The 12,604-nt window shown below is 38.6% G+C and overlaps 1 protein-coding gene across 11 annotated transcripts in view; it reads left to right on the top strand.

The window, feature by feature from the left end:
• The window catches only part of LOC121324552 (collagen alpha-1(XXIII) chain-like), a 228,763-nt gene extending 217,376 nt beyond the window's left edge, over positions 1 to 11,387 (top strand). For 8 of the 11 annotated variants that reach the window (XM_041266580.1, XM_041266579.1, XM_041266581.1 and 5 more), the window contains 4 exons: positions 286 to 372; positions 6,335 to 6,403; positions 7,782 to 7,820; positions 8,730 to 11,387. In XM_041266580.1, the coding sequence (XP_041122514.1) occupies positions 286 to 372; positions 6,335 to 6,403; positions 7,782 to 7,820; positions 8,730 to 8,780 (246 nt within the window). In that variant the 3' untranslated portion in view covers positions 8,781 to 11,387. Of the gene's footprint in view, positions 1 to 285; positions 373 to 6,334; positions 6,404 to 7,781; positions 7,821 to 8,361 lie in introns of all 11 variants that reach the window. The other 3 variants (XM_041266584.1, XM_041266589.1, XM_041266586.1) reach the window with 3 other exon arrangements.
• Positions 11,388 to 12,604: the final 1,217 nt, after the last annotated feature.

Raw genomic sequence — 12,604 nt, forward strand, 5'->3', positions numbered from 1 at the left:
AGTGAAAACAGTGCATGTGTGTTTGTTTAATTAATTATTTATTTATTGTGTCATCCCAAAGCAAAAAATGCCTCCTAGAATGTTTTTCAACCAAACATTGGGGCATATTTTTGTCACTGGATAATGTGTAGGAGCACTGTAGAGCTGAATGATGGTAAAGCTGTAAATACAGAAAACATTCATACCCAGTTTAAGAGCATGACAGATGTTGTTGTTAATTAAGGAGCCAAGTACGAGGTCGCTTGCCTGATTAAAACAATGTTGACAAATGGATTGTGTCCACAGGGGGAGAGAGGGACAACAGGAAAGAGAGGACTAAAGGGGCACAAAGGAGAGCAAGGACCCCCTGGATTGGACCAGCCGTGTCCAGTGGTGCGTGAACATGCTATTATTACAGCAGTCATTTCATTGCCATGCGTTACGAACAGCCACTGTTATAGTTCTTACATTTTGCAAGGGCTTGGAAATACATGAGCTTCATCCACTTCTCAACCAGTCTCGCCCATTGCAGAGTCCCAGGGCTCATTCTTATAGGCTCCTGTGTCTCGGTTTCAAGAGGTCATTCAGTTCATGCATATTGTATTGCTTTGTTGTGGTTATAGCTGACAAAGTGATTCCTTAAATCTACCAGTTCTGCACTTCCATTAGCTACATAGGGCTATAATCTAGCAGTGTTTTTATGAATAAAATGTTGGTGTTTATGAAATTTATTGTTTATACAGAAAGTAAATAAATTAGTTAATTGATTTTTATAGAATATCATTCATTAACTGTGCAATTTTAAAAGAAGCACATGTTATAGCAAGCATGTATTTTCATTTTAAAACATGTCATCTGGTGCTACACCAGGTTAAAGAAAGTTCCCAGTTTCTGTGCTTTAATCTCAGGTTATCTGTTAGACTTGCACTTCCTGGGCCATTTCCTCTCAGCAGCAACTTATTGGTCATGTAACTGGCTGAAAGTATGTCACTCAATAGTGGAAGCAGCTGATTGGTTAATGATCTGAAGAGAAAAAGCCATTGAAGGGGTGGGGACTATTTCACCCTCCAGGTGAAGGAAGTGTTATTGAGGAAGTAAGGGCGATCTCAGTCAGTTGAAATGTTTCTGAAAAAGGGCCCTGAAGGGTGTTCTCCTCCAGCCTGTTAAGCAATGTCAACACTCTTCACACTTGCCAATTCAGCACTGCCATGTGCAGATGTTCATTGGGAAAATCCACATTAAATTAATGGAAGCGTTATGAATCAATAAGATCAAATGACAGCAAGTGATTTACTTTGTCGAAGCGTTCGTTTGCCTGCAGAATCATGATGTTACAGGCTTCCTTCACTACATCAGCATTTTTTGATTGAATTCTTTTTTTTGGTGGTTCAGTTTCACTTGGTTTTTTGGCTGCTTCTGCAGGAAGGTTTTCTTTCAGTTCTGTCACAGATTTAATGAATTTGTCCAGGGAGTGTTTAATTGCTACTGCAGTCGAATTTTGCTTTTGTAAAGATGTTGTAAAGAATGTCCACGTAAAGCCTGACAGAATGGAAAAAACTTTGAAAAAAGATTGCTGAACTGATCTATCATCCCAGCTGTCATCATCCTGAATCTTTTCAAAGCACTTATGCAGAGCCTTTTGATGTACATACAATTTACAGTTCTTCATTTAAAGTTCCACCATGTTGCCCTAGAACTTGGAATATGGCTTCTGCACAAGTCATCAAGAACAGCTGTTCATTTCTGAGAAACGCTGAAAAAGATAACAATGGACAAAGTGTGCATTTGGATAACTTTCTTTGAGTCTTGCTTGGACATCATTTAATGCAGCACTCAGAGTCCTGCACGGGTCCGCTTCTGACCCAGATGCACTACTCAGGATCTGACCCGGATCGGAACCCGCAACCAACCCGCAACCTGCAACCCGACCGACCCCTCCAGTGTTTGTCCTTTACCTACTGCCTGCACATTCACACACAGATATCTCCACCATTCTCCACAGATTGAGTTTATACAATAGTCTATACTAGTGGTAGCTCCCTCTAGTGGTATGGCTTTAGTTTAACATATTATCTCTACTTTATTCATTATAAAATACCTGTATTCCTTTCGTTCCACCTGTTGAAAGGGATCTACACCTGTGCTATCGCAGCGATCTACTAGTTTGTGGCTGATGGCCACTCCTGAGGAAAATTCACCACTACTGTCCCAAACTTTCTCCATTTGGACAATATGGCTCTGACTGTGGTTTGGTGATCCCCTGAGCCTTAGTAATGGCTTTGTAACCCTTTCCAGACTGATAGGCATAAACAACTTGTTTTCCGGAGGTATTCAGTAATTTCTTTTGATCATGGCATGATGTACCTCTAGAACCCGTGTGCTGACAAGTTCACTCTGATGTTAAGGGCCAAAGTTAGTCAGATTTATATTGGGCAGGACTGGCCCAAATCAGGCCTGATTGTTAACCAAAGTATTCAAACAGCTGACCCTAATTATCCCTTTAATTGGGTTGAGTTAACTAGGGGGGCAATAACTTTTTCACACATGAAGATTGCATGTTTGATCTTGCACACCAAACAAATGAAAGCACCACCGAACTTTGTCATTTTTTCTCTGACTCCCTCTATATACTACTACAACCTATAAAGAGATCTGAACAAATTCAATGTGAAAAATTTGCAAAAATGCAGAAAATCAGACAGGGGACAAATACTTTTTCACGACACTGTAAACCCTGCATCTTTTGTTTCACCTTGTCCACACAAACATTTTTAATATTGCCAAGTAGACGTGATAAAAGGATCTTGCGACGTGTGAAACAAGCGACAATACAAACCGCAAACACTGCTTAGTCAGCTGACTGCTCCCTAATCACCTCCTGCTTTAGTGCAGTAATTACCGGTACATCTACAGACAAGTACAATGAAAGGACAGAGAATGTTTTTGTGATTCAAATTCAGACCGAGCCTGACCCGAAAATGACATTTTCTGACCTGCAAACTGCGAAAAAGTTCACATTTGTTCCCAGACCCCTCATTACAGCTGCACCGTCGTATGTCTGCGCAATGTTTCTTTTTTAAATGGTAAGGCTCCAGTTCTTGCTTCAGAAGAGTTGCTAATCCTTCAGTCCTTCGGTCCCCAAAAAAAGTGAAACCTACAGAGCCCTCAGTGATATACCTCACCACAATCACTAGCTGAGTTGTACATGACACATTGTCATTGTCTCACCGTGTACTGACACGAAGCTTGCATTTGAAACTTCAGTTTTTATTTTCTACTTGTATACTTCCAGCATAAATCTAGACGTTTTTTCCTGTATGGTCTTCAATGTATTTTTAGACACAGTTGCATTTGCAAGGTGATCAGCTAATTGTCTAGTTGAGAAAACGCATTGACCAAATCTAGAACCACCTAAGAAGACTCTGTCATCATGACCTCTCAGTGGCAACTCTTGACTTCCACAGAACCTGATGCAGTCAATTATCCAGGAAAGAACACACCTATTCTGTACAAGCTCATTATGCCTTTGCATGGAAATACGGTACCAGTTCAACAATCTGAGTATCAATATCAACGTTTCTAGTCATTTTCAGTTTTAGTTGCAGTCCTGTCGGACCAGGTCCGACGTTAAAATTTTCCCTTTCCGGATCAATGTCGGATCCTGTCCAACATCATCAAAAAGATGACAAAAGCAGGTTTCTAATTTTTTTTTTTCTCCAGAAAAAAACGTGAAAACCATTCAGTGTTCGAGCGAGACCGATAGGAGCCGAGAGAACCCGAAGAAGATCTGAGCAATTCACATAGTCCTTGCATCACAGAGATAACACGGATATAAACGAAGAATATAGCTGCTTCCGCATCCAGCGCTCAAAGAATATCATATTTGCAGAGCTTTTTGAGATGTTATAATAATAAAATAATGACTAGAGGAGTTTGGTGATAAAACGAGTGATCAGATGATTTATCAGTATGCACGACTATGAATATGTATGCGATAAATACAGAGAACAATGGGGTAGGGCTTGGCTGCGGATGCAATATTGAGTGTCCTGTTGTCCTTTTAAACCTGTTTTACTGTGAAAAAACTTTTAAACAGTGTGTGTGAACATAAATTGGACCTGATGTGCCTGACAGGTGCTGAATAAATGGACCTCCTAAGGGTTAAATCATTGTTTCTGGTTTTGGTCCAAGATGTATCACTCCAAACAAGATGCATGGAAAACAAAACAACGTTTTGTTTTTGTTTTTTTTCTTCAGTCACCATCAGCCAATCCTTCCTGTCAAACCCTGATGACACACAAACGCTTCGGTTTTGAGTCTTTTCATTTTAATATCAAAAGGTTGGTGTACACTCAGCCTTGTAACCATCTTTTCTGTTGAAGTGGAAAGAAAAGGCTTCTGAAGCAAATTGACGACGTAATTCATTGTACTCTGCCAGCCGTTTACCCTAGTCACTCACCGAATAACTGAGAAACTAGCGGGCTGAAGAAGGGTTACATCGGTAGTTTCCATAAATAATTGGATAAACCTTGGGCTGTCGGAGATTAGCCCCATTTTATTCCCGGCGTGCTATGCATGAACTGTAGGGAGCCTCAACTGATGAAGTGATGAACACAGAGCAACTTGAACAAAGCAGAGGGCTAATGAAATGGTCTGATAACGCACGTCAAGGAATGTCAACAACGTCCTAACACAAGAGGGCGCACCTTCGCTGTAAATTTAAACAACGGATTGAATTAAATGAATTGATAAGAGAAACTAGCAATGAATATTGGCACTGCAAGTTTTACTGCACACTTGCTGTAACGTGTGCTTCAAACTGCTCACTTGAGACGTGTAGAGAATAGAAGTGCACAGCAGGAGAGAGATGGGATTTCTTAGGTTTTTTAATTTTTTTGTAAATTTAGTCGTCTCCAATTATTATTATTTTTTTATTTATTATTTTCTCCCCAATTTAGTCGTCTAATTATTTTTAGGCTCAGCTCATTGCTACCACCCCTGCGCTGACTCGGGAGGGGCGAAAACAAAGACACGCTGTCCTCTGAAGCGTTCGCCGTCAGCCGCACACATCTTTACACACTGCAGACTCACCATGCAGCCACCCAGTGCTACAGCGTCGGAGGACAACGCAGCTCTGGGAAGCTTACATGCAAGCCCGCAGGCGCCCGGTCAGACCACATGGGGTTACTGGTGTGTGGTGAGCTGGGGATGTCGTGGCCGACCTAGCCCTTTCTTATTTTAGCTGCAATCACTTTCCTGCCCTGTCACAGGATGCAGAGCACAGCTGTTTCAAAAGCTGCTGTTTTAACCAGGATTCTTTACAGGGTGATTCTGAAGTCATATGCCATTGCAACAGAAGAAAAAAGAAAAAACCGGAACCAAAAGGAGAGAGGGAGAGATTTTTTTTAGCTCGGAGCCAGCTGCTATATATAATAGGTGAGCTTCAGGGAATTACAGGAAAATTATTTCATCAAGGGTTTCTGTGACGTTGTAAATTACGAGACCGAAGGTCAAGTCATTTCTACACTGTCACAGAAACCAGAGATGGAATTGTTTTCCTGTAACTCAGTGAAGAGGCCCATCTATTATTATTTTATAATACATGGATACTCTTGTGATGCTAATATTACAATGAGGTTCAGCATTACAATTCAACTTTTTTTTTTTATTTTTTTTTTTAAACGTATTCTCATTTTGTTGATCAGTAATGAACATTTCTGTACTGCGGGTGTTGTCGAGTGACTGAAAACGAGTTTGTCTTTCAATTGAAAGGGATGGTCTTGGAGTCGAATGGGTCAAGGTTTAAGTATATTTTCCTTCAGCGAAATCATAACTTTTTGATGTCGCTACTGTGGTATTATGCCTTTTTTTAATTTTATTTTGGAATTTGCATCCTGAGCTTATATATATATATATATAATGTGTGTGTGTGTGTGTATTTTCAATGTGTGAATATAACAGTGGAGCTGTAGCATTACAGCACAGTGGACGCAAATGTTTGAGTGCTGTCCACCAAAGGCACAAACAGATCACATATTCTTATACCCTTATCCCTTCCCTGTATGTTCAATTTTTTATATATATAGAATGAACTGGTATATGTACCAGTATGCATAGCTATTTTCTGTTATTAAACATAACTGCGCAGCACAAACAACGTTTTCTTTCTCCACCTGTTTGAATTGCACAAGGTGAAGAATTAATTCTACAATGGGTGATAGTTTCATAGCATTTCATCACAATGCTGTTAACGACAGATTCCATAATGCCGGGTTTAATCTTCATGTGCAAAGGGTGTGGGTGCTCTAGTGCGTCCTGCTTCACTAGTTACACAAGAGGTTCATTTCACAAACAGGGGACTCCAGGAGGTAGAGGAGGCCAGGGAGAGGTTGGCATGCCTGGCCTGGATGCTCCCTGTCCCTTGGTACAGTATTTCACTCCTTTCTTTTCTCTTTCTATTCTTCCTTCCCTCCCTGTGCTGCATGGGTTTTTCTGCCTGTTCCTAGACTCTGAACTCTACCCTCTGCTTGAATAGTAGTAAAATAATTGGAAGGTGATGCTCTATACATGTCTGCGGCTTGTGAGTTAGTTAGTGTGTGCATGCTCTTCTGTACTCTTGTGAGCTGTGGGGATGTGATTTATCTCTTGTTTCGAGTGTGTGCATGCTGTTCTGTACTCCTTGTGAGCTGTGGGGATATGGTTTATCCATTGTGCATCTCTTCACACCCTTGCCTTATTGGACCTATGTTTATCCTTCCCCTATCTGTTTCTCCAATAGTTATCCTAATAAATGTATCCAACTGGCTTTCAGCTGTATTTAATGTTCCATCCATAATTGCAAAAATTAAGCCATAAAATTGCAAGCAAACTAAAGTCCACAAAACAAATGTTTAGACAGGTCTACTGGACTTTTTTTTCTCTTCAAAATTGAATACTGGTGGACTAAATGGCTGTTAATTTCCTCATGCAATAAAGTTACCTTTTTAATTGCAGTTGATTTGATAGTTTTGTTCATGTCCTTGGTCAGAAAACAAAACAAAAAAAAATGTCTTGAAGCATAACATCAACTGTTTGCACCCAATCAGAAATCTTGGTTCCCTGTCTGTGTGTTTCTAACTATGTCCTTTCACTGAGTTTTGATGTCCACTGTCTTTGACAGGTTCCTCTCAGTTTGAAGCTTATTGCTTCATTGAACAAGTGAAAGGGAACCATTCAAAACCACAATTTGCAAAGAAAATATTTCTAGATTTCCAATTCTAAATTGAGATGCTAAGGCCGGCTAACACTTTATATTGAAGCAAAAAAATGAACGTATCCAAGAACCCCATTGCTGAGCTCCTAGCAGATTTGTATGAGTCTAGACAAGGTGGGGTCTGTCATGACTAATCCATTTATTGTTTGCTTCATGAGCACACACTTTAAATCATTTGCTCTGCATTTCTAGATAATCAACAATCTGTTTGTGACCACTGAAGTTGTTTGTTTTAGGTTCCAAGCAAGTCATTCCCAGTTATAGTTTCTCAAAAGTACTGAATGTGTTCAGCCACGTCTAGAGATTGTGTAATTGCTGGCGGTGTGGGTCTGATGAATGGTTCCCCTCTGTAAACGAGGCCACTCTTGTAGGATATTGATCGGTGATTCAATGAAACTCATTTTGGGTTTTCATGGTCAGTGTTGTGAACTCCCACATCTCGCTGAATGACTGTGAATGAAGTGCTGTGTGTAACAATGTACAACAGGGAAGACAACTCACACTGACCATTATTATTAATATTTTTTTTTTAATATTTTTTTTAATACAGGGTCCAGATGGACTGCCTATACCAGGATGCTGGCATAAGGTATGTAACTTCTGCAAGTAATAGACTGGCATGTTTTGTTTATTGAGTCTAATATGTAAAACATCAAGGAGGGCACAGATATTGTAAACAGCCACTGTTTGCACATAAACCAAGCATGTAAGTGACATGTATCCTCCTCTCCAGCTGTAGCTTCAAAACCTAGAGCTGCCAATAACAGTAGACCAGCATGAGCAGTGTCCACTGTGTGTGATAAGCTAAACGCTCTTAAAACTGCAGATGAGCCTGGCTGTCTTGCATAAAACACTCGCTTGCAGTGCACAGGGTCGCCAGTTCACACCCAGCCTCCACCCTTTTTAGAAATGCACATGGGAAACTAAGTTTGACATACGGGACAGAAGGACAGATTGATACTCTCCATAGCTTGGGGTAAAGTATCTCCAGACCAAGTCCCATTTATAATTCTTGTTTCTGTATTATTTGTGACCTGCCCCAGCAGTAGAGGGAGTGGGTGTCTGCTGCGTGTGTTCTTATAGTCTCAATATCCTCGTGAAATGTAACCCTGTGTTTCCTGTGTTTGCAGTGATCTCTAACCATCGAGCATGGAGTGTGTACATATTAATGGTATGTTTTGTGGGTTGAAGCTTTTTTTTTTTTTTTTTTTTTTTTTTAATTTAATATATTGAGCTATTGGTGTATGGAAAAAAAGGAACCACAAAGAACCCTACTCACCAACTGGAAAAAATAAATAAATAAATAAATCTGCAGCAAATGAACTTGCCAGTGCTGTGGGCTATGAAGTGCTGCTACATGAACTAATAATGACCCCCTAACATTATTAACAATGACTGATCATCCTTGTGAACACAGAGGAGTGATGCATGGAACACTAGTTCACATGTTAAGCTTCACAGCTCTAAGGAACAGCTTGCTTTTTCTTCCCCCTAAAAGGGTGAACCAGCTTGGTTCAAACCCAAGAGGAAACGAATGTCTCAGCCCTAGACGCATTGAAAGAAACTTGTTTTCTGGGCTTCTCTATGTGAAGGAACGGATGGCCCATTGGAAGAAGGCTGCCAGCCTGCATGGGATTGCACCAGTGTAGATCCCAACCCTTTATTGTACTGGGAACAGGGCAGCTAGAAGCTGTAGCCCTCACAGACCAGGCCGGTCTTGTGTTCCCTGCAGGAACTCCAAGTAAAACGAGAAAACCAACACTTGTTCTCCATTCTTCCAAAAGGGGACTTGAAGCACACGTGTCATTTTATTTAGAACATGTCTGTTAATATAAAAATGCCACACTGAAGAAAGGCATTTCTTTTCATTTTTAAGCTGTTGGGATTGTATCTTCTTTTTTAACCCACCTGTCGGTACACATGGCGAAAGTAAGACATTCTCTGGTATTATGTTAAGATCAACATACTGTCAGTATTTTTTTTATATGGTATTCTATAATATGGCTCGATTTACATTTATATTCGTAACAGGTAAAGCAAAGCCTATATAAAATGTATTTTACAATTACAATGCATGGTGTTTTTAAAGCAAGTTTCATTTTTTGTCATTTTAAAGCAAGTTGAAATTTTGTATTTAAGTGCATGAAGATAAACCCCTTTTATAAAAAAAAAAAAAAAAAAAAAACACCATTTTCTTAATCACTGACAATTCACGGAGTGTCGTGTTGACATGATTTTGCCTAACGTGGTTGGCATTTTCTTTTACACTTTTTTCAGTATTACAAGACTGGCTAATTGAAGTGATTGCATGCATGTATCACAAATACAATTGTTTGCAACTGTATTTAAAATAACTTGTCAGAGTGCACAGACATATCAGTATCAGGAGTGTGGTACAAATAGTTTGGTAGATAACAGCATCCATCGTGTGTGTGTGTGCATTTACTATTTCAGATTGATGCCATAGAATTGAGAAGCAGGTTACTTATTTCACTAGAGTAGATATGTATGGGTGCTTTAAAAGGAACTGGAGTTGGAAACAAGACTCTCACTGCAGTGTCATTCCACAGTTTACTGTGTTCTAGAGACTAGGACCTGTGGTTTGCTTAATCGGAAAACACCTTTAGAATGGGTTTTTTGCTTTCACTTTTTAGAGTGCAGATTTTTTAGAACCCTCAGTATACAAATCTCAATATCCTGTATGAATCGTTTGTGTAAGGCTTCAGTTGAATATCAACGTATCATTTACTACTCCCAGTACTTTTAAGTGTTGCATATTACAGAAATAATGCATTTGTGGCAAATCTATTTCAAACACATGTTACATATATTTGGAGAGCGCCGTGCAGAAGGAATAAAAACCCTAAAAAACTTTTTTTGTTTTTATTTTCCCTAAAAGTTTTGGCCACTTTGTAGCTTGCCAGATATAAACCACACCATCCTCTTTCTCGTAGTCCTGGTTTCATTGCTTTTCAGGGCTTTACCTATCCCTTTGCTAGCACATGTTGTCATCGTGTCAAGGACAAGAAATAGAATGTAGTTGAGATACTACTGCATCTGGAGAAAAGTGGGTTGACTAACCATTTAGAAATTCCAAATTGCTTCATACCCAGAATTTACACACACGTAAAAAAAAAATATATATATATATATATATAGTTTTATTATGGCACATTTCTCTAAGCTTGTATCAATATTTTCTGGGAGATTTATTAAGTTTGCAGTATTTTGAACATAGTTTATTTGTATTCGATAGTAACCCTATAGGATATCTTTCAACACTGGACTGAATAAAAAAATAAAATTGAGCTAAGAGTTTCACATTTTGTTAACAAAACAGGTGTGTCTGTGCAACTGAGCTCTGAAATATGATGGCTTCCAGTGGCTTTGGGGAAAACAAAAGAATAAGCTTTTTCAATTAAACCTGACCTTCGACTAAAACCCACAACTTTTGTCTGGAGGGAAAATTAATTGCTTTTCAGGCTAGAAAAACTTCAAAGCCAAAAAAAAATCCTGAAAAATGTATTCAGACAGTCTTATTGGCTTTAATAAAGGTGTAGCATTTCCCCAAACATAAAGAACTGATTAGCCATCACTCAGCAGCAATAAGCCCTGTGTGTCATTTCTGTATTTCAAAAGACATTTCAAGAGAATTCTGAACATAAAAATGTATTTTGAATTGCATTGTATTGTAGTACAACCCACAGAAAAGTTTCTTCTCCCTCTCCTGCTGTGAGTGCAGTCTCTGGTAGAGGGGTTTATTTCTAGTACCATTTCATATCAGTTTCACTCATGTTTCTCACAATATCTGAAATGTGTTGCTGATATTTTGACAAGCATATTCTTTGTGAAGTTGTAAGGTCACCATTATATTATATACCTGTCAGATATTACCAAACCATGGGGTCTGTTTTAATGATCACTGCATTTTGTATTTTAATCAATGAACTACAGCATTAGATCCTCACTGTTTTAGCTCATTAGAATCAATTCCCCATATGTGTGACAGTCTAAATTAATGAATACTATTTATTTCAATATAGCTTTGTTGTGTTATTGATGAAATGAAATAAGCTTGTCAGATTGTTTGTTTTATTTCCATAACAAATATCAAAATGTTATTTACCGGTACCAGTTTAAAATATATATATTTGTTTGCTAGTAGGGGGGACTAAAAATGTGTTTAATAAAATGTGCTTTGAATTTAAATTTTGGTATGTTAATAAACATTTTTGGTAGTGTACAGTTTTTTTTTTTGTTTTGTTTTGTTTTGGCCATCATTGTGTGAATAACTATTGTGTAAACAATATCATATTTCATGATGTAACAAGTTTCAAATAAAACTATATTTCCCCAAAAGACACTCTCTGCAAATGGCATTGTTTTGTATTTTATTATTTCAAACTGTATAATTTGAAGTTTGGACATTTGAAAATCGAATTGGTTTCCAAGAAGATTTCCCATGTTAATATTTTGCATAAAAATGAGTTCTTACAATAAAAAAAACACTTCACGAAGACAAAAAAAAACAAAAAAAAAAACAACCAGTATACCCTAATGTACTAGCAGCCTTCTGTTCTGTATTGCATGCTTTACAAGTAGTGTGTATCTAGTAGTATTATGCTGAAGCAGTTCACTGGTATCATATTAGAATGCTGTAGTAACCCTATGTAGTGTTTGTGGGATATTAGCGCACAGAAAGGCATAGAGAAAATGGGAGTTTGTGATGTTAACCAGGGCAGTACAGAAACCAGGACCAGAGGACAGAGTTTAAAATTAAGTGGAAAAAGACTAATGACAGAGGGTGGTGAGGGTATGGAATGGGTTCCCTAGTCATGAGGCTGAATCACTTAGATCCTTTAAGACCCAACTTGACAAAGTTTTGAGATCTATCAGCTACTGGCAACCGGACTAGCATAGATATGCCTCCTCTTGTTTGTACATTTTCTTAGGCTCTTTTGAGAATTCATAAGCCTGTCAGAATTCAGTTATATGACTAGGTGATGCACACGATTAGACAGGACGAAGCTCGCACTAGATTCAGAATACTGTATTTGAAATACATGAAGACAATGGCTGTGCTGTGCATAGAAGTTTCTGAGCCAGATGTTGCTGATTTAGATACGCTTCAAAACCGAAGTGCATGGTCTTTAGATCAGGAAGTTTGGCAGCCCTACTGTTTAACAGGATGTGACAGTACAAAGTTTTATGGAGGCTTGATTGTCATCATAATTGACTTATCTTTTGAACCTGATCTCTGTCTAACCTTCTACACTGTCTTGCCTCAAGATAAGATTCAGTATCCTAACCCTAATTCTGACCTTACATTCTCATTACAAACATTCAGATTAGGAGTATGTATAAACTACTGAA

The sequence above is a fragment of the Polyodon spathula genome, chromosome 12, assembly GCF_017654505.1.
Source record: "Polyodon spathula isolate WHYD16114869_AA chromosome 12, ASM1765450v1, whole genome shotgun sequence".
Lineage (NCBI taxonomy): Eukaryota > Metazoa > Chordata > Actinopteri > Acipenseriformes > Polyodontidae > Polyodon > Polyodon spathula.